Raw genomic sequence first — 21,995 nt, forward strand, 5'->3', positions numbered from 1 at the left:
AATTCAGAAAAACTGGGTTTCCTCTACCTGCCAACAACACTGCCTTTGGAAGCAGACAAAAGCTTCACAAATCAGCTGTGGCTATGGCCTTTTAGCTGTATGTCTAGCCGGACATTCGGCAGACAAAACACTGGAAAAGGTGCTGTTACTGGCTTCAGATACCAACAATTCTGGATGGTACCCACTGTACCAGCTGGTGCAGGCTGGCTGTGTGAGACGTGTTGTGAGTGCTGTGTCCGGGACATACATGACCTACGGTGCAGGAACCGCACGGTTTGTTTGCACTATGCAAAGCGTGTGCATCATGCCTCGTGCTCTGCGGACAGGCTGGCGTTATTGTGCGCAGGTCACTCTGTGCTGCACGTGGTACAGTCTTTTCGTGACATCTAATAAATTCAGTGTTCACAGGCATGGTGGACCCACTGTGTATGCGCCGGACAGAACATATATCCTTCTGTCGGAGAAATCCCACAGGCATACAGGAACCATTGCTTTTTAAATGTGAAAGGATGGGAAGTATGCTTTCTTGCCCTTTTCTCATGCCCTAAATATCACAGAAGTGGGTCATTAGCCAGTAGGAAAAATAATGAGGATAATGACTTCAGCTATAGAACCCAAGGCACATGGATAAAGTACAGCGAGCGTTCAGTCAGAAATGGTTATTTGAACTTTAATCCACCCAAATCGTTCTCTAGTAGCAAAAAAAGGGCCCAACCAGCAGTGCTTCTCTGATGTGTTCCTAGCGGTACTGTACGGAGGGTAAGAAATCTCTTCAGGACCCAGCTCTGCTGCTGCTGTGCTAGGTAGGGTACCTGACAGGCCAGGTCCCAGATCCATCAGGTGCCGTGACCAGAGCGTAACAGCGGCCAGAAACGCCACCAGGGACAGGGGCTGAAAAGGTGCCAGTCAGGCACGTTGGCCCCCATGGAACATGTCATTTTAGGAAAATTAATTATCTTTCTATCTGAGGAAAGCTTTTGTGCATTTTCTAAGGAATGCACCATATAAGCAGCACTGAGCTCACCCAGGAGAGCCAACCCCACTAAAGCAGTAATTTTAGGCTTCCTATGTTTATATGCATTTTTATTCCCGTGTTATTTTTCTTCCCAAGGTAGAGCTCCCTTTATGCAAAGGACGAAGCGTGATTCACGCGCAGAAAGCCATCTAATTAATACAAGGAGTACTTTGAACAGGATCACAGGAGCGGCACAGCCAAAACAGATTAGTGGTCTATTATGTCAAACACCTGCTGCAGGGATGGCCTATATACTTGGGGGGGGGGGGGGATAAAGAGAGATTTTACGCAGATAGGGAGGAACTTTACGGTGCTAAGGAATAAAATAAAGACCTCAGCCTCGGTACCCCGGAGTTACCACACGAGCGCCCCCCCCACCTCCCCCGCGGGCAGGCGGCTTCACCTCAGTGCCACACCCGGGGGGCGGGGCTCGCGGCAGGGGGCGGGGCGTGCGGCTGACGGGCGTGTCGGTGGGCGTCTCCCGCCGCCGCCTACAAAGCGCGGCGCGCAGCCCCCGCGCTTCCGGCCCCGCCGAGCCGAGCGGAGCCGAGCGGAGCCGAGCCGCTGCTCGGCTGCCCCGCGGCACAGCGAGCCCGCCCGGCCCGCCGGCGCATAAGGCCAGCGCTTTCCGACTTCAGCTACAGTGCTAGCTAAGTCGGGGAAGGCACCACGGAGAGAAGCGACGCGTCCCAGCCCCGGTCCCTGTCCCGCGGCATGGCGCGGGGAGCTGAGCCCGCGGGCGAGCGGCGGCAGCGCTGCGGTCAGTGCGCGGCCGGGGGGCGCGGGGGGAACGGGCACGGGACGGGCACGGGGATGGTCGGGGGGCGAGGGCACGGCTGCTGCCAGCCCCCAGCGCTCAGTTCTTGTTCCCCTCCAGGCTCCGTGCTCGGCTACTTCACCTCTGCAAAGTTCCTCCTCTACCTGGGGCACGCGCTGTCCACCTGGGTAAGTGAAACAGCAGCACGGGGTAAGTCTGGCTCTGCCATACCTGCTGTTAGCATCCAGCTAAAGGGCCCCCAGGATGGCACGCCACAAGGATGGGCAGCTCGCTGCTGCACCTTGCCGTCAGCAGCCTTCGTTCACAACCTTCCCGTGTTGTGTGGCGGTGTGTTCAGTTTCCAGTAGCATGTAGGAGTACGTGCAGGGCCTGATTCTGCACCTTTTGTGCTTTAAGTGACTACAGAGCCAGGGAGATTCCCTGTGGAGTGAGCTGTCAGTGAAAGACACCAAGCATGGTCCAGAGTAGAACGTGAAAGGCAGGTCATAGCAACTTGTAAATGGAGGGCTTAACTACTTAATGCTCTTACTAATAGGAAATACTCCGTGTTTGCAATAGACCTCTTACTGCTCTCTTGCTAACTAGTTGAGAGTGTCAGGGGACTGGTCCTTTCTCCATCAAAATGCTTAGCTTCTGAAATGCTTTCCTTCTGGACTAAATTACTGACTCTGACATTTCTTATTAACTTAAGATGTGGTTCAATAACCTTAAAATATAAACAAAAAATAGAGGCTATGATCATCCTTCATGTATGAAAACAAAGATTAAAACCTTGTAATATAATCCAAAGTCTCCTTCGGATGACCTGAATGAAGAAGAAATGGAGAATTTCCCCCCAGTCTTCCCTGCTGTCTCCAGTGCTGGATTTGGGCTGGATTAACATGTGCCTTGTATAGCAGTGGACAGGCTGCTGCTATTCAGTTACAGCACTGCGTGCCCAGCTCCAGCAGTGCCTCGCTTCCACCACCACGGAAGGTCATGTTGGTGTCCTGTTAATGGAAGGAGGCTCGGAGTGGTATCGAACGCTTGTTTAAACAAGAGCAATGTTTTAGCAATTACTAATATTATTGAAAGAGCTGCGTGGTGATGTACCTGTTTGGCTCACCATTCTTCAGAGGCCAGGCTTGTTACCTGCTGGAGCTTCTGTCAGCAGTGCCAACAAAGGGCCTACCTGGCAGCGCGGCCAGCCCTGTTTGCCCCTGGCAGGGCTGCCGGTGGGGCCGCTCTCAGCGAGGGAGAGTGACAAAGCAAGGTTTGAAAACCCTGGTGCGCACTATGACAAACAGGCTGCAGGACGTCTGTTCAGCTGGTTAGCAGCATTAATGGTATACTCCTCGTTCCAGCATGTTTTCTTTTGTGCTGAAAACCTTGACTCAAAGCAAACACCGCCAAAAAAAACCCGCCTCCAAATCTGCTGAAACAACAGAAATGCAGCTTATTTTGGCAGAACTGGTGCAGGACTGCACCTTCTCTATCTCCTAAGCTTTAGTGTTCTCCTGAACGTTTTTAACAGGAACGGCAACCAAGCACCTTTATCTTCAGAACTCAAATTACTCTAGCATCCTTGTTGTAAACCGGCTATGTCCACAAGACAAAGCCTAGGAGAAATGGGGTTTTGCTGTGGTTGAGAGAACTTAACTTGGTTTCCACGTTGCTAAGACATTCCCAAATACAGAGAGAAGCTGTAAATGATTAAATACAATGTCTTCAGATCCAAACAAAGCCTAGCATACCTTTCTGGCTCTCGTTAAGTAAAGCATTTGAATCTGGGCTTGGCTTCAGGATGTTGCTCTCCTGGAGTCTTAGACCACATGCTGTCGTCCTTAGCTCTGTAAGTCATTCCTGTCTATCACTCAGCACCAAAGAAGGAACAGAATGAAACCAAGTTCGCCTAGGTGCTGCCAGGCTGAGTACTCATCAAGAGGTCAGCAGCAACTTGCCAGCTTTGTCTGTGGCACTGCAGAGCTCAGGAGGCCCGGCAGCAGCCAGGCTCCTGCTGGCTTTGGTGCTGGGGTGGGGTTGTGTACATCCACTCTGAGATGGTTTATAAGGGTAATTATTACAGCAGAAGAGCTAAGAACCATCTTTAAAAGTTTGGTGAAGCTCACCAGCTATAGTTATTAGAGTTGAGATACACATATTTTGAGACTCTTTTAAAGGGGGGTTAAGTTATGTAATTGAGGTTTTGCTCATTTCTGAAGGTAATACGTACTGCTGAAATTTCATTAATTCTGACGCATCAGCTTCAAACCTCTGTAATTCACTAATGCTGTTCTTCTGTGTCACTGACTTATCTTTACTTGCACTTTATAGTTTTTAATTCCTGAATGAAACCAATTTTTCCTGATACGAACATCTTTAGTTACCGTAGAAGATAGCAGTGTGTATTGGCCTGGTCAAATTACTCTGCATAAATGTTGGATGAGGTTGAACAGAGTTCATAGGCTTCTTAAGCAAATTGTGTAGCAAAATCATGATCTCACTGGAACCAGAGGAGGCTTGCTGTGAATATCAGGTGAGATGGGGTTTCTCAGTCTGACTGCAGACCTGTCAGAGATTGTCACGGACTTTCACATTATTGGGTGCTTTTAAAATTCCTTTCACAATCATTGAATCACAACTGAAACATCTTTGCATAAAGAAAAGCCAACAACTTCTATGATCAAATTTTGACATAAAAGTACTCTTTTGACTTATTCTTCCACCTTAAGCAGTTACCCAGGCTAATCAAGATGTAGTTAATCCACGTGCATAAATCGTAAGTGAAGTTTGGTAAAGAGATGCCTCAGGTCATACTAGGCTTAAGTGGGTGCTAGACTTGGGAAATGACATCCCTGTTCTCTCATAGCTAGAATACTTTCCATGTGCTTCTACTAAATATGGAGTATAAGTGGAACATATCTTAGAGACCACATTAGGGGTCTTTAGAGAATGAAAATTATCTCATGTACGAGAAGGCAAATCTAAGCCAGTTTTGCCTAGATACACATTCTTCTATCATTATTTAGAAAACATGCTAAATACCCAGATTTTTTCCTCGAGCAGGTGAAATTTTGTTCCCATGTACTTGGCATGTAATTCTTTTTCTGCTCATAGTTAAGGAAGCAAGTGCTTATGCTTTGAAGAAGCCTCCTTTGGAGAACTCCATTCAATTTAAATTCTTTGTTTGTGTCTGTGCTACACTGAAGACTTGCATCAAACTTTGCAATTACGTTGACCCTACCAATAGCTTGCATTGTATATCTCTCTATTCCTGTGCTGCTTGACAGATTTGGCAGACTTTGCTTTGTAAGTGCTTCTATGTTGCATTTTCTCCCCCAGCCCTTTAGAGTACTTGAGGTTCTTAAAAATTTGTACTATTTGCTGTTTCACATAGCAATTGCTTATTTTAGATAAGGCAACAGAAGAAAACAGTTTTGTCTTTCATTTGTGACAGACTAACATTAGGAACCCTTGCAAAACAAGTCATCCAAGAATAGTATGAATGATTGTATTTATCTGCCTTTTGATTAAATAAAACATCTTCTGTAGTGTACTTCTGGCAGCATGTTTAAAAATAGCGAGATGCCGGCTTCCATCATGTGACACCGTTAAAACCTTGATGTGTATTCATCAGCAAGCCACAGGTCTCTTTGGCAGCAAACCTAAAGACGTTTTGAATAGTAGGAGAATTGCATCACTTGGACACGTCTCGTATTTTGGGCTTATTTTTTGCCTGCTGTTACTGGTATCGGAACATTGAAATTCTGTATTCTAAACACCAGTACTGCAATAGGCCAAGCTAGCTCTGCTATCCCATCTCTTAGCAATATGCCCATTTTACCGTTGTTAATGATGTCAAGTCCCTTGACTTCAGAAACTTCGCTTAACATTTAGGAATGTGTAGGACACCACTGTCCTTGATTTGCCCATCCCTATGAGCTATATTACGGCTTGCTTTGCCCAGGCTTGCTTTTGTATTTTAAAATGGCATTTAGTGAGCATTCTCAAGAGCAAACTGCTATCTTGATAAGTTATTTAAATAGCATTGATAATCACTAAATCTGTTCTTAATAGCTGATCTCTGGAGAATCCATGTAAGCTTTCTGAGTCCTGGTGGATGTGTCTGGTAACAAACATTGTTCTGCATTACAGAAAATGAGGATTTTTTGGTATGAGCTTAGAAATGTGTGCTACATTTCATTAGGACAGATGATTTTAGTGATGCTGGGATAATTCAACGATGACAGGATGCATTGAAAAAAAATAGCCACACCAAAATCAAAACCCCCACCTCTGTATGTGTAACATATCTGATACTTCTAATACGGATATTTTCAGGGCATTTGTAAAATAGTCAACTAGCATGCTTGAAAAGTGCTAATAATAATGCTGTGTATATACTTTCTGTTACTCTTAAAGGGAGATCGAATGTGGCATTTTGCTGTGTCTGTATTCCTGGTTGAACTTTATGGAAACAGCTTACTCCTGACTGCAGTCTATGGACTGGTTGTGGCGGGATCAGTTCTTCTCCTGGGAGCCATTATTGGAGACTGGGTGGACAAGAACTCCAGGCTCAAAGGTTAGATGTCCAGAGCAGGTTATTTACTCAAGGATAGATTAAATTAATGACAAAGCTGTTAGTTAACCCCTGAAGTCAAATATGAGAACTGGGCTTGCTCGGTTTATTATGGATAGTGTTTCAGAGTGGTTATAACTATACAGAATGTCAGAGACGGGAGGTAAACAGTTTTATATCATGATAATTGACTACTCAGGCTAAACCTATACAATACATAGAGCTGCACAGAAATGCAAAATATAAAGAGCATGGCTTAAGGTAAAAGCTGCAGGCAAGTTCTTTACCTTCTAATGCAAACACATCATGCATTATTTGTTGTCTTTTGTCTAGATATAAACATCTTCTGCCTAAGTGATAACATTGCATTTGTGTTACACTTGTTTGAAATATGTCTGCTGTAGCCCGTTTTAAAAGTAACGTGGCATCTTCATATACATGCTTGCTTTCCAAGAGTTTACACAGTAGCATCACTGGCACGCTATGCTGAAGTTGAATTTTAGAGGCTTAAGCCGAGTATCTTAACCTTTTAAAAATGGTGTCAGCATGCATTTTTTTTGACTGAGAATAACTAATTAGGCACTACTTCTAGCTCGAAAGTTGCATCAGACAGTAAGTTCCATTGCCTAAGACAATGGATTATTCAAAATCAGAAGTGATATATACTTTTTGTTTTGTATTTGGGTTGGGAGAACAGGAAGCTAAAAAATACTTCAAGAATCTGTGCATGTTCCTTAATTATAACCTCTGTAAGCTTACAGTTTACTCATGTTCATGGTTATTCTCTTTTGATTTAAAACAGTGGCCCAGACATCCTTGGTTGTACAGAATGCATCTGTCATCCTGTGTGGTATTATCCTGATGATTGTCTTCTGGTTTAAGACACAGCTTTTGACCTTATACCACGGATGGCTTCTTGTGAGTGCTCAAATTTCTTAATAAGGAATTCTTTTATAAAGAAACTTCTGGGAGTATGGGAGACAAACTTTTATTTTTCTCTTTCTGTTTAGACACTGCTGTGAGCTAAAACTGGCAAGTAAAACTGAAAGTAGCTGGGGAAACAAGTGATTGTTTTCTTTTAGGAATTATAAAATAGACTTGGTCTTGTCTGAAGAATAACAGTAGAATGCATGATTCAAATGTGAAAGTGTCTTTTCTCCTTGTACAAGGTAGGAGTGAAGATCTCCCTTCATCACTTTTCTCACCTTGTAACTTTTCCCCCCCATTTCTCTAGACGATGTGCTATATCCTGGTTATCACGATAGCAAATATTGCCAATTTGGCCAGCACTGCCACAGCGATCACAATTCAGAGGGACTGGATTGTTGTGGTTGCAGGGGAAGACAGAAGCAAACTGGCAGGTGAAATACATTGCCTTTTTAATACTTTAAATTGTCTTACTTTCTGAGTGTGACTTTAGGCTAGAATTTTACAGAGGTCAGCACATCTTTGAGTTCCAGCTGCTGTGAGAAACAACAGGTAAAAAGGGCAGCCCTTTTTCCCCCCTTCCTGCTCTGTACCAGACTTAGAGAGATTAGAAGTTGCTATTGTGCTAACAACTCAGTTAGATAGCCCTAAACTACTTTTGTCCTTGCGTAGTCCTATTGCAGCTTTGTCAGAAGAAATCTTTATTCTTGTCAACCAAATAAACGTGCACCAACTCCTAAACCAAATAATGAGTGTTTAATAGAAAAGCTATTTAACTTTAAGGCACTTAAAGCCAAGTGTTGCAATACTTTATTTTTAGGTCCCTGGATTGAAACAGAAAACTGTTGCGTAATTGGGCTCCTTACCTAGGGATCAAAGAGAGATACACAAGAATGAAGTCCAGAACAATAAAGTATATGGATCGGGAAGCTGCCAATAGGAAATGCTGTGCATGCGGATGTATTTGAAGTCTCGCAGTTCTCTAGCGTTAGTGTCTAACTCAGAGCTGCGGATGCTTTTTCAGTTGGAACTGAATACTCTGTATTCCTTTGACAACTGATACCTTTGGTTTTAGAGTCCAGACTTAATCTCCTTTTTGGCCTAGTAAATATTTTTCCTTCCTTTTTCCCCTTTCTTGTGCAGTGGCATGGCATTATTAGGAGAAAGAGTTCCCATTCAGGTTCTGCTGCAGCTTGGTGGCCATGACACTCCTTGGATATGAGAGATTTGGGGATCTTCTGCACCAAGGAGACACTGAATCTGACTGCCCTTTGCTGGGGAGTACTCCTAGCAGCAAGGCAGTTCCAAGGGATATGTGATCGATCCTGTGCTATGCTGCTGCTTTGATATAACAAGCCTGGGAACTGGCTTCTTTTGCAATGAACTTGGGCATGCTGTAGGGACTCTGATCAACCCTGTGAGGAGATTTAAGCCTTCCCAGACAGAGGAACTGATACTGAAGTGCAAACAAGGCACAGAGCAGCTTGACATTGCTAAGACATTTATAGCTTATTGAAGTAACTCTGGGACTGAAAGTTCCAAGTGTGAGACACTTCTGGAGTTTAGATACCTCGAGGCTGAGACAGCATTTCAGCTTCTGGTCTCTAATTTTGTAGGAAGCTGCCTAAATTATCCATGCAGTTCACATGCCTGAATCATTTTAACGATTTGAATCATAACCACAAGGAATAAATCTGCAGTGTATCTCCTGTAAAGGAATTTTACTTCCCCATCTCATCCAGGAGAGGTTTGCTCTTCATCAGATGCCTGAAGTGTCTCGCTTTCATTTCCAAGTATACAAGTTCTCCCTTATAGTCTTCTGTTTTGACCTTGCAGTGCTTTTCTAGGTCATGCCTTTTGTAGAGCAGCAGTACCAGTTAACTTTCTTTATGCACGTAGGAAAAATATGATCTGTCCATAGTAGCTTTGAAGTTCTAATGGTTCTCATTAACCTTTCTTCTTATGTTAGTTCTTATTCAGCAAATCATGCTCCCCAATCCCTGTGCGCCTTCATGAGATAAGGTACGGACCACACCTGCACAGAACTGCTGCAAGGGAGGCAGTCGTGCCTCTGTACAGCTTGATGGGTTCAGACAGTTACATGACCACTTACATTCTGTACTGAAAAATCAGGCAAGAGGTTACTGTAAGTCCTGATGCAGCTCGATTTTAAAACCAACAAAAGGCCCAAACTAAGCACCTCGATTCATCAGATCTATGTAAAAGTGAATCTCACTCTAGGCTGGAAAAGGTGGTTTTGTACTGAGTCATAACATAACTTCGAGACTGAGGTTCCTTAACTTAAAAAATTAAATGCCAGCATTGACTTTGCAGCAAATATTGTTGTCTATCTCAGCACTGTTAGGTTTCTTGAAAGAATAGCCTTATTTAAATAAATCAGTGGAACGGGCAACTAATAGTTGCCTTGGCTTGCTCTTCTTTTTTTGTCCATAATTAATCTTTCTGTTCACTCCGATTACTTTGTAGCTCTCCTGAGTTTGGTAATCCTATCCTTACCCAAACAAAACAAAGCTTAGTTCCAGGAGCGTCTAAAGTCAAGTATTAGGCAAGTCTGACTTACTCATCTTAGTTAAATATCAGTGAAATACTTAATACTGAAATGACTTTGAATTCTAACTTGAATAACCTAAACTAGTCTCTGCATGCAAAGGAACAATTCTCTACAGATTCAGTAAACCAGCTTTATATCGCATTAGTTTCATTTTCCCTTGAGAAGCTTTATTTCCTTAGTAGGAATCTAAAATGGCTTTGAGATATATTTCTAAGCAGCTTGAACCCATAGTGCGCAAAAGCGTGGAGCATCCAGGAGCTTTTAGGGGCAGAACAATGGCACCATTAATTGAAACCCCCAGCAACTTAGAGGGTGTGATGACTGAAGCTGATTTGACTGGGATGGGTGAGACATCTACCAGCAGATGGAAGATGTATTGTGGGCTTGTTTTGCCTGTAAACATCCAAGAGTGGAGCAGAAGGGAGGGAGGACTTCGCTCAGTAAGTTCTTAGAATGCCTACGGCTACCATCAATCAATGTGACTCGATAAGGAAATGGAAAGCCATTTCAAAGGTCTGCTGCTATCATGGTGGGTGCTGTGGTCACCACGTATTAGAGGTGAATGGAGGGAGATTGTAGCTGCTAAAATTATCTTTTCAGGAATGAGTTCTACCATGTCAGGTTTCTGTTAATGTCTGCAGTTGAGCATGCTGTGTTGGAATGTTAGTGAGGCTTAGGAGTCCATAGTGTCTGCTGGATGTAAGGGCAATCTGTGATCCAGTGAGAAAGCATTTTACCTGCAGGAATAAGCTTCCACTGTAAATGCAGAATCCTAAACCTGGAAGACCTCCTGCAGGCAAAGCTGACAGAGGAAGGATTTGGCTTATGAACTCCTGGATTGCTCTCAGTAAATTCTGACACTGGAATGCTTTAAAGGGGTATCTGGCAAATTCCTGTTCCTACTGAAATCACTTGAAGTTGAGTCACCGCTTATTGATGTGTGTGCATACGTGCAACTGTCAGTTATAATGGTGAATGTTCCCCTGTAAGTATTCAGCGATTCATATCCTCAAATCATTCTGACAGATATGAATGCCACAATACGAAGAATCGATCAGTTGACCAATATCTTGGCCCCAATGGCAGTTGGTCAGATAATGACATTTGGCTCTCCAATGATTGGCTGTGGATTCATTTCTGGTTGGAACCTGATGTCGATGTGTGTGGAATACCTGCTGCTTTGGAAGGTTTATCAGAAGACCCCTACTCTGGCTCTCAAGTGCTCAAAAGTTGAAGAATCAGAACTGAAACAGCTGAATGCAAAAAAAGGTATTGGAAACACAAACATAACTGTTGGAGTCCGTAGTATCCTCACTGTATCAGTCAAAGTCAAACAGAATTGTTGACTTTCATCTTCTATGGACACTGCTTTGAAGCTCAAGCTTTTTGCTCCTAGCTTGAAGCTTTCAGTTTTTGGGTATAGATATAGAGACTCCTAAGCAGTGATACTTCTTCATTCATGCAGCTATTTGACAAATCCCATCAAATGTAGCCCCAAAATGAATGCTTTCCTCTTAATCCTGCAGTCTAGCCTGTTATTCAGGGCCGATCTTGTTGAATGCACCCTTCCATCTGTATCACATCGAAAGGGCTGACAAAGCCCTTTGCTCTGAAGTGTCTACGAGTAAAACAGCTTGTGTAGGTCTCTTCCTGCTAGCTTATCTCTAATTACGTACAGTACTAACAGGCTTTCAGGAAGATATAGAATAGGCAGTAATATTGCTAATCTAGCATGTTTTCAGTTCTACGTGCTGCAGGAAACGGTGAAGGAAAGTCTGGTTTGGTCATCTACTCAACTTCCTTGGCCAAGCTGAACAACTGGGATTTGCAGTATAGATGCCTGCAATGTGATCTTTAAGGCAACCGTAAAACTGAAATTAATGTTAATTTTGATTCTCTTAATAGCACAAAATTCTTTCCAAGTAGTCTTTTTGTTACGAAGCACTCAAAATGTGCCAGACACTAGAATGCAAGACTTGAGCATTTCCCCCATAGTGGAGATAGCAGTATGTAACTACTACTGGAAGCCCATGCTATGCATGGTATTCCCAACTACATCATGCTCTTTTTTAAAGCCAAAAGTGTTTGCAAAGAACTCTAGTTTTCTCTTCAAAAGTGAGCTAGGAAATCTGTTCTTTGCTCAATATATAGTGAGTTAGGAGGCTGCTATTAAATGTGCTGAAGAAACTTTTCTTCCCAGGCACAGATGCCTTGTGGTCCAGTAGGCTGATGCCAGCCTATGATAGAGAAGCATGACAAAAAAGGCAGGAGGCTCTCTGTCTCTGAAACCAGCTCTTCTCTGCTTCTGAATAATGAAGCTTTTAGCAAACATGAACGTTCTCTTAATCTTCGCTGTTGCAGTATTTTGATTCAGTAGAGGACTTGCAGTTTTTGAAAACTTGCCAAAATACTTGAAGTGTCTCAATTGCAATATGGGGAGTTTAGGCAAATATAAACACTGCCATGACTTTTTTGTCACTGGTTTGTGACCAGTGGCAGCATGGTGCCTTGTTCTTATACTAAAGGAGTAAGCATGGAACTGTAGGAAAACATGATCAAAGGTTTTGAAGCCTTTTGGCTTTGGTAGGCTTCAGCAAGCTTCTGTCTTGGCTTTTCTACCATAACATATTGACATATGTTTAAAAATTCCCGACTTCCTCTGGTTAGTTCATCTAAGCATAAAAAGCTGTATTAAAATACCAACTAATTCAAGCTAATACTCATTAAGTAAATCACTTCCTTATGGACATGGATCACTCAGTCAAGTCTGAAGGAAGCATAGCCTGCTTCATTCTCACCAGAGTTTAACTGAAAAGGCAGAAGTTCAAAATGATACAGAAACTTTACTTCATCTTCCCATGCAGGTGGGATTAAAGACAGTTAACTAAGCAGAGGAAAGCTAATGAGCAAATTTAACTGAGGCACTGCTGGAGCAGTGAGCTTACTGCAGCCAATTGTCTTGCAGTTCCCGCTCTGCAGTTTCCTGGCAGGAGTGTATCTAACAGTTACGTTTCTGTTTACAGACAATGACATGAAACCCGCTGAAGGAGTGCAATTAATTGTTGAGAAAGATGTAAGTGGCTTTGAGCCCCAACAGGAGAAGGAAGTCGGCTGCGCTGCCCGGGTTGCCGAGCCTTTCATCACATTTCGTGATGGATGGGTTGCGTACTACAACCAGCCCGTGTTTCTTGCAGGCATGGGGCTTGCATTTCTGTATATGACTGTTCTGGGCTTTGATTGCATTACTACAGGCTATGCATACACTCAAGGTCTGAGTGGTTCTGTGCTAAGCCTCCTGATGGGTGCCTCAGCAGTCACTGGCATCATGGGAACAGTGGCTTTCACCTGGCTTCGTCGCAAATGTGGCCTGATCCGCACGGGCCTTATTTCTGGAGTTGCCCAGTTTGCTTGTCTGATCTTGTGTGCCATCTCTGTATTCATGCCTGGAAGTCCTATGGATCTGACAGTTTCCCCATTTGCTGACATCAGTGCCCGGCTGTTTAAAAGTGAACCATTACCTACGATTGCATCTCCAGGAAGTGAGCCTGAAATGGCTTTGGCAACTGGAATGCCCAACTTGTTAAATGGGTCTACTACTCCTGCTGACAGCGGCCCAGAGATGAGTCCTGAGCCCGTGCCTTTAATCTCTGTTAGTCTCCTGTTTGCAGGGGTCATTGCTGCTAGAGTTGGTGAGTATCACATCGCTATTAACATCTGACCTATTGATTGCTTTTAATTCTAGAACCTACAGTACTTGTCAACTAAATACAAACTTGAATTGAGAATCGTAGGCTACAGTTGGTATTGTATCACATTTCTAAGTCTAATTCATTACACTTACCAGGCAAATGAAATGTTCTCACAGTAGTATTGCCAATGCAGGGACTGCAGCTCTAACTTCTTGTATATCATTCTGCTCTAACATGAGAAGTTGTCATACTTGGATTAGCTTGTTCTTATTAATATAGCTTTTTTTTTCTTTTTTTGGAATGATCATCTCTAGAATCTTTAAACAATCTTCCTTTCTTAAAAACATGTTAACACAAGACGGATCTAAACACTTCTGCTACATAAACCTTCAAATTTTGCAGTGTACTAAATTAGTTCATTCATTAAATAAATTCTCTTCTTTAAACTCTTCTTTAAACTTGTGACGAGCAAAGGAGTTTAGAACAGGAAACTTTGGTTTGAATGACAGCTTAATTTTTTGAGGAATTGCCAGATAGTCTAGTATTTATCAACAGTAAAAAATAAATATGTACATGTAGTAAACTTCATCTACAGAACCTTTGTACATTTCTGCAGCTTTTGCTGAATTTTGGAGGAAGAAATTACTTGATTCACATGTAGGAAGCTTTTAGCAATGTAAGTTGCTGTAAAACAGCTATTTAAATAAGGAACAGGTGAGCAAAGCATTGTTAGCTTAATAGATGTGTTGAAGCGAAATGGGCAAGCTGTTTGTATTAGTTCAGGAAATACGAGTAATGGGGAAATAAGTGTCTCGTTGCTGTGCCAGTGTGAAATGCATAGTATTCAGACAGGAGGCTAGTTTGACCTGCATGTTTTAGGCAGAAATAAGCATTCACAAACATGAATTAGGTTGTGTCAATACTGAAAGCTTATCTTGAGAAGCCCAGTTGTATGGATAACTTTTTTTCTCTCCTTAGGCCTTTGGTCCTTTGATTTGACTGTCACACAGTTACTCCAAGAAAACGTGGTAGAATCTGAAAGAGGCATCATAAACGGTGTCCAAAACTCCATGAATTACCTTCTTGATCTGCTGCACTTCATCATGGTCATCTTGGCCCCAAATCCTGAAGCTTTTGGCTTATTGGTGCTTATTTCTGTGTCTTTTGTTGCAATGGGCCACATAATGTACTTCAGATTTGCTCAGAAAAGCTTGGGAAAACAACTTTTTGCTTGTTGCACTCCTGATCCCAAAGCAGTCTCTGATAGTTCACTGCCTGGTAATACGTCCACTGTCTGAAAGGATCCACTTCTTACTAACTTGCTACACAGATACCATGGTTAAAAACATATATGGCCTTTTGTTACCATGCCTAAGGTGTTTCTCTAGAGTTGAATGCTTAACTTAAACATGTAAGGAAGCCTTCCCAAGAGAGCCAAAATCCGTCTTACAGCCAGCCTGCACAAATATTTCCTGTTTGGCTAGGGACAACCTAGCTGGATCTTCATGACTAGTGTTTCAAAGGAACCTCGGAAATAATACATCTAGTATTTGGTCACAAAATAAAGTTGTATTTATGTCCCCAAGACCCCTACAGTGATACTGTTTTGCAGTTAAATGTAGTCACTTTGTGAATTCTGAACAATTCTTTTGCTCATTGAGCAAAACAAGGTTTTTATTTAGTTGCTTTAGAAAAGCTTGATATACCATATTTGTTTTTCTATTTTTCCCCTATTCATAAACATTGTTCCACAAATTGCCCCCCTGTCTTATCAAAAAGGTTAAAATATCCTGTTCCTGAAGGGAACTCCAAAGTTCCGATGCTTTCCCCCAAAGGGCTTTTTAGTATTATGTCTGTTCTGGTTTAACTTTACAGAAACACCTGCGTAGGTTTTTTTTGCATGTTTTCTTACGAGTTAGATTAGCCATAGGTACAAGATATTGTATTACACTGTTGCACTTCATAAACTAGAACATAACCTCATTTTAGCAGAAGCTATTAATATAATGTAACATTATAAAGCATGGCTTTTTTAGTTGCAAATGACAGGTCTGCTCAGGTTTGATGTAGCAGAGAGTAAGTACTAAGGTCAGGAGTACTGGTACAGAGAACTTAAAGTCTGGGCTAACTTAGCCTTTGCTTTTGAGTACAAGCAGCTTTAGTTTATTTTCAAATGCTACTGTTTTCAGAAACCCTATTGAAGTCTGATGTATTGGAAAATGGTTAGTATTCCAGGCAGAAGAAACAAAGTGGATGACTTGCTTTTATCTGTTTTACATTTATGTGGATTTTGACTTAGTTTGTTCTAAAATTCTGCTAGAACAATGAGATGTTGGATTGTGTGGCCCTCTAAAGCAACTTCAGAGAAATGGAGAATGATATATCCCTCTGACTTTCAAGAAGTTCTTGTGTTGGTTGACCCTGCGTGTGTACTAACACAGTACTTCTGTAGTCTTTAGCCATTTATGCACTTTTGTGGAAACTATTCCGAGCACTTTGCTTTTCTGTAGAGTTGAAATCTGTAGAGTTCCAGGTTTTCCTATGGTGTGACAGTATGACTCTTCAACCTAAATCTTTGTAAAGTGTTTGTTTGCCAAATTACATGAAGTATGCAGAAACAAGAAGGATAATTTTCACAAGTTGCTGACATAACTTCTAAGGTTTTTATTTTAGGTACTGTCCTTCACCCACTCATCGATGTTGCCAAATTTTGACCCTGGAATGTAAGTGTGTGAACTCCGTTGACATTAAAGGCGTTACACCAGGGCTGAATCTAGGCCATCTGTCTTAAAATTTGTGATGATTCTCTAAATAGAATGTAAACCACTTCTAGTGGCTTTTGTCTCAGTATTTTGTAAGAAGAGTGAAGGTGAATGAATGGGAATCCAATGTACGATCCGCTTGTAGCCCTCAGGATTCAATAACTGGATGTAATAATTTTTTGACTCTAATGGACCAAAACTAATCATTATTAATACCTTACTGAAAGGTTCTCAGGGATGTTTTCACTATGTTTGTGTTTTCTTTGTCCAAGCTTTGGGGTTTTCTTTTAATATAACATGTAAATTAGAAGAGCTTTAAAATGTGTGACTCAATCCTGAGTGTAAATTTTTGAGGAAAAGGGAATTTTGCCCTCAGCAGAACTTAAGTCAAAGAGAAATAAATCGAGTTTAATCTAGATTTGTAGAATAAATATGCCCAAAGAATTGCCTTTACAGCATATGATAGAGAATAGGGTTGAACCAGTAAGGAATTTCCAAGTAGTAAATAAAATGTCTGCTTTGCCAAATATGTTGTCTCGTGTATGTAATCTAAATTGGGACCAGATTTCAGTATTGCTGAATATAAACAAACAAAGGTAGCCCAAAAAACAGTGAATGCCTCTGAACTGCACTTTGAGGAACATCTAAATACCAACTTATGTATTGGACTCGCTGCCCGTCAGGGAAGCCAAGCTGAAAATGCAGTTTCCTGTGGGCTTCCTATAGCCCCCAGAATCGAGTATGCCTGAAGCTTGATGCTACAGCCCTAAGCAGCAGGCATCCCCAAGAGAATCTGTTCATGCAGTCCAGAGAGCTCCAAGAACATACAGCAGGTAGAGCTGGGAGCTTACTACGTTCCCATCTGTTCCCAAAGCATTCTTATTTTTAAGATCATTGTAGTCATAGTTCAGTAGAGTAGCAGTGTGTTTCACAAAGAGGCCCACTAGATATTGCAGTCTGGATCTCAAGGCAAACAAGTAGTATTGGGAGGGGGCTGGTCCTTCGCGTTTTGTATGCATACTGTTCCTGGGATTTGTACGTGCAGATACACAACCGGATGGCAAGACAATCCTAAAAGGCAGAAAAGCAAGATAGATGCTGTCCTTGAGAGGAACAAGGAGGTCTAAATTGGAAATCTAGTATAGTATGCTTTAGAGTGAATCAGATGTCAAAAAATGTATGCTGCTTGAGCACAACCCGTGTGTACGTCTCTAAAATGTACGCAGACACCTGTACTGCTTAGTGCTTTGAAGCAATGTGGAGCCTGAAGTCTTACTTAGCAGGACTTTCATTAAGTAAGCATTTTTGGCCTTGTATTTATTTATTTTTTTAAATGTGTCCAATTTGGATGAAAACTGCCCTTAAAATGTACGCACTAAAAATTAATCTTTCCAAAATAGCCTATTTTGTTATACAACCTTATGCTGGACATAGTATTGATTTATGTATTAATCTTGTTAAAGCTAATGAATAAATTTGCACAAAAAAGGTTGTTGTGTGTTACTCGGTTTGTCTGCGTCTTGTACTGATCCCATAGCAGTTTTTTCTGTCATGGTGGGATGGGAACAGCCAGGAAGCACTAACAAATAGCACTGAGGAGAAAGGAAATAGTAAATGGAGTAAAAACCTTTCCATGACACTAAGCTGGTCTTTAGTAAACTGCTTTTTAGTTACCGTTCCACAGAATCTTACAACCTCAGCACAGGACCAGCATTGTGATACAGCAGTTCTGTCTCTTGACTTGCTGGGCAGCAGGAAGAAAATGGTTTTACCTTCCCAGTCATCTTCCTGCCATACTGAATCGGAGATGATGGCCTTTTGTAGCAGCAATATGTAGGTGAGAACACTATACAACAGCTAGGCATAAGAGTGTTTGCAAATAAACTGTGGCTTGTATCTTGAAAAAACTACAAATAAGTATTTTGTATGGGACTGATGCTTGTTATAGAAGGTGTGTTGTGCATGACTACTAAGTCTTTGGATCTTTGGAAATGCTGTGCTTATTTAGTAGTGTTTCTCTGACCAGATTCCTCTTGGTCTTATTCTCAAAATAGTTTTCTTAGAGCTAGCACTTAAAATTTTCAACCCCCAAATCATATATAGATACAAGGAGAAGGATAGAATAAGCTCAGTCCCTAAGGATTAAATTATGTCCTGTTTCTTGCCTCAGAAAGCTCTATCCCTTAGAAATTCAAAACAAGCAGGCCAGGTTCATAGTTAATATTTTAAAAATATTACAATTACAGTTGTCTTTGCTTCCACAAAGTATGCAGTGTATGGGACAAAGTATGTCCCAGGTTAGCTGGGCTAACTCCTGTGCTTAATACATTGGTTGCTTGTTTCCTATCAGTCTCAAAGCCCACGCTTTTTCCTTTGGGGTTTTATTTTCCCCACTCTTTTCCCTCTTCCTTCAGAGCCTGCTTCACTAGTGTTGCAAAGCAGTCTTTAAACTGTTAATGTACAAAGGAGCACAATTTGCAGAGAGAACATCCTAAAAAAAACAAGCATTCCGTAACAAATGAACAGCCCATTCTTGTCTTCCATTTCAAATAACTTCTGACATTTAGTATTAAAAATAACAGATGTTACTGAGTCAATGTGAAGTCATAGGCTCCTTGTAAGGCCAAAATGATACAAAAAAAAAAATTCAGAGTAAAGACGATTGTTTCTGCTGAAGAGCAGTGCAGCTAACATGACTTTTATCTGTGGAGATGATTCTGCTTCATCTTCTTTGAAGTTGACCAGTTTTTAGGTCCTCCAGGAGTTAATTGCTGCGCTCAGCATTCAGATTTTTCTCTTGTGCTTGGCAGCAGAGAGGCAAGTAGTAAGTTTCAGAGTGCTTGTGCTCAGTACTTTCTTGCCCTCTGTACTCATGTTCTTTTTTCTAGGTGCCGTTAACTGCATGGTGTAATAACCACTGTGGGATTAAAAGAAGGTATTTTGCTCCTGTAGTAAGACTGTGCCTCCACCTTAATAAAACAGACTGTGTTTTGCAACTGATGGGCAGAAAAAGCTGGACGAGGATGTTTGCTTAAAGACTTGCAAAGTGCATGGACAAAGTGCGAACTGTTCAGTAAAGCTTTTTCAAATTCTTTGGCTTGTCCTTGTGCGGGTCAGTATTTCTTTCTAGTTAAACTTTTATTGCGTTTGGTCACAAGCTTTCAGCCATGTGCTTTCCACTCGTATTCTAGGTAGAGCGATGGAGCAATCTGCACATGCAGACTTAGAGGTCTCTTACTCCATGGTAAGTGTGCAGGAAGTTACTTGACTTACATTTAGAAAATCTGACTCTACTCCTTAGGCAGATAAGGGAAAGAGAATGCACAGTACCTGCTGCTGTTAGGGCTCCAATAGATAACTGCACACCACTCCTTTAAGTGAAACAAACAAGGCCCCCAAAAAACAGTTAGCAAAGCAAACACTCGTTAAAATGGTAGGTATCAGCTCAGAAAACACAGCCAACCGTTTGTTCGTGGTACAGTGTACAGCATATCAGCATCCTGATGATGCTGCACCCAAATCTGAAAACACATTCTTCCTTGAGCAGCAAAACTAAGGAAGCGTGACTTTCTGTGTCCGTGTGTGTCCTAGGTCACCGTACACCCACAACTGCAATAACTGTAGCTCCTAGCTCTGCCTTGTGTCCTCCTGGCTCTTCCACCAGATCTCCTCGCAGCACTGCCCGCTGTTATCAGCAGGGCAAAGCAGGGCACACGCTCTGCCTGACCCTCAGGAGCGCCCTGCCTGCAACGGCCCGCGGGTGCTCAGGGACTGATTAGCCAGCCGACAGCACAAACAGCACAGAGGAGGCCTGTGCTCATGCCAAGGGCTTTTCTCTCTGGGAGGGGAACTAGTTCCAGGCTTGCTTCCAGCCAGGCGCTGATTCTCATAAACCCATTAAAATGGATTCTATGATTAAAATCAGCCTTGGAGACCTTTCTCTTTCAGCCCATGTAGCTGGAATTAACCAGGTGATTGGGGAGCTATTTGCCACGAAGTGACGGAGGCGCGTGTTACAGAAAGCAGGGTGACTCTGTAAGTCCCCTGTCCGTAGAAAACTGGTAAAAAAGCAATATGCCTGTAACGTGCTGTGTGCTACCGCTGTAATTAGTTGATTGCCAACAGCACATCCTAACCAATTGATCAAATGGTCTGGAAGAAAAATAAGTCAAAACCACATGTAGCCAAGTGCAGGGCTCTACGTACGGAACAACTGACTGCTCGCATATTGGCTAGGGAACACCTATCTGTTTTTGTAGAAAAGAATGGCAGTGTTGCAGCATCGAGGCCAAACATAAGACAACGCCATAACATGAAAAGAGAAAGGGGAACAGGTGATGTAGTGCGTGATTCCTGAAGTGAACCATACAGGCTGTCCTCTGGAACTGGGAAGTCTGGGGTACTGCATCCCATTTCTTCTTGAGCAGTGGTGCTAACTGGAGAGAAACGAGAGGAGTGAAAGAATTGGGGTCACATAAAGACTGAAAGGTGATGCTAACCATACTTGAGTATATAAGAGGGGATGAGAATACTGTGTAATCTTGCTTGAGAACAAAGGTAGCTTACAGTACGCTTGCGGCCCTGGAAGTTGTGGAGTTTCTAATTATCTTTAAGGGAGATGTACCATTTTTCCAGCTCCACTTTTCTCCATTGCACGTAATATTTTTCCACATTTAGTTCAGTTCCATATTTCCCCTAGAGCCACTACTGAGATAGCAGACAAGTTCACAGTGACTTTTCTCCCCAGCTAATTGCCCTCCCAAGGTCTGTCCAGTGGCTAGCTCTCCATCAATGAATGCCCAGAGCAGCTGTGGCTGCCCCATCCCTGGCAGTGCCCAAGGCCAGGCTGGATGGGGCTTTCGGCAGCCTGGGCTGCTGAGAGGTGTCCCTGCCCATGGCAGGGGGTGGCACTGGGTGGGCTTTAAGGTCCCCTCCAACACAACCCATTCTGTGATTGTATGATTCTATGAAATGTATCTTTTCATTTAAGGACTTAATATTTGCTTTTAGTTTATAACCAACCTCTGAATTCACTATTACAAGCTGCTCTGCAGGGTTGTGAAAGTTTAGGCTAAGTGTGAAAATCCTCTTTATACTTCGAAAGTACAAGTAACAAGGCTTCAGCACCTTTTCACTGAAGGATCCTTTTAAAGCAGGGCACCTAAAGTGAAGAAAACATACATCCCTTACGTTAGCACTTGCAACATGGTTCAAACCCTTTCAGGTATTTTATCTTGAACTAAAGGACTCAATGCCTCTTGATTCATGTCCTTATTACTTCAGCAGAGAATATCTTACACTTTATTATTTAGCATATCAGTTAGGAATATTAGTTTTCCCCTCAAATTATTTTGGTGGAACAGTGCAGACAACCCTGTTATCATTAAGCAGACTTGCCAAAACCGTTGTCCAAAATGCTCAAATGCTACAATATTCCTGTGCAGAGCCTCCCTACATGATATGTGTGCATCTCCTATGCGGTCTGCTTCTTTAAGCTCTTTCAGCTGTCTGTAGCCTGCTGATTTAAGTAAGAGCTGCAGACCTTAGCTTGGAGAATTTGGACTGTGTGTTTTGTGGGACTGCTCCTAGAAAGGCACATTTTGGTTTTAAGACTACTGAGAAGGTACTTGCGATGGTTGAATTTCTTCTTTTTGGGGGGCTTCCCTCCGCAGGCTGACCACATTAGACACAAGA

The 21,995-nt window shown here is 42.4% G+C and overlaps 1 protein-coding gene across 1 annotated transcript; it reads left to right on the forward strand.

Annotated features, from left to right (window-relative positions):
- The first annotated feature begins 1,526 nt into the window (after positions 1-1,526).
- Positions 1,527-17,793, forward strand: SLC40A1 (solute carrier family 40 member 1). Its single transcript, XM_035331546.1, has 8 exons — positions 1,527-1,775; positions 1,893-1,960; positions 6,195-6,354; positions 7,154-7,269; positions 7,586-7,712; positions 10,877-11,119; positions 12,874-13,539; positions 14,518-17,793. Exons 1-8 carry the CDS (start codon positions 1,730-1,732, stop codon positions 14,835-14,837), a joined length of 1,746 nt encoding a protein of 581 aa, XP_035187437.1. The 5' UTR covers positions 1,527-1,729; the 3' UTR covers positions 14,838-17,793.
- The last annotated feature ends 4,202 nt before the right edge of the window (positions 17,794-21,995 follow it).

Source organism: Oxyura jamaicensis, chromosome 7 (genome assembly GCF_011077185.1).
Source record: "Oxyura jamaicensis isolate SHBP4307 breed ruddy duck chromosome 7, BPBGC_Ojam_1.0, whole genome shotgun sequence".
In the NCBI taxonomy this organism is placed as follows: Eukaryota; Metazoa; Chordata; class Aves; order Anseriformes; family Anatidae; genus Oxyura; species Oxyura jamaicensis.

What these genes read in the sequence shown, in the direction of transcription:
- SLC40A1 (XM_035331546.1), top strand. Translation starts at nt 1,730, where the DNA reads ATGGCGCGGGGAGCTGAGCCCGCGGGCGAGCGGCGGCAGCGCTGCG. An exon ending in CAAGAACTCCAGGCTCAAAG is followed by an intron (nt 6,355 to 7,153) that starts GTTAGATGTCCA and finishes GATTTAAAACAG; the next exon opens with TGGCCCAGACATCCTTGGTT. An exon ending in TATACCACGGATGGCTTCTT is followed by an intron (nt 7,270 to 7,585) that starts GTGAGTGCTCAA and finishes CCATTTCTCTAG; the next exon opens with ACGATGTGCTATATCCTGGT.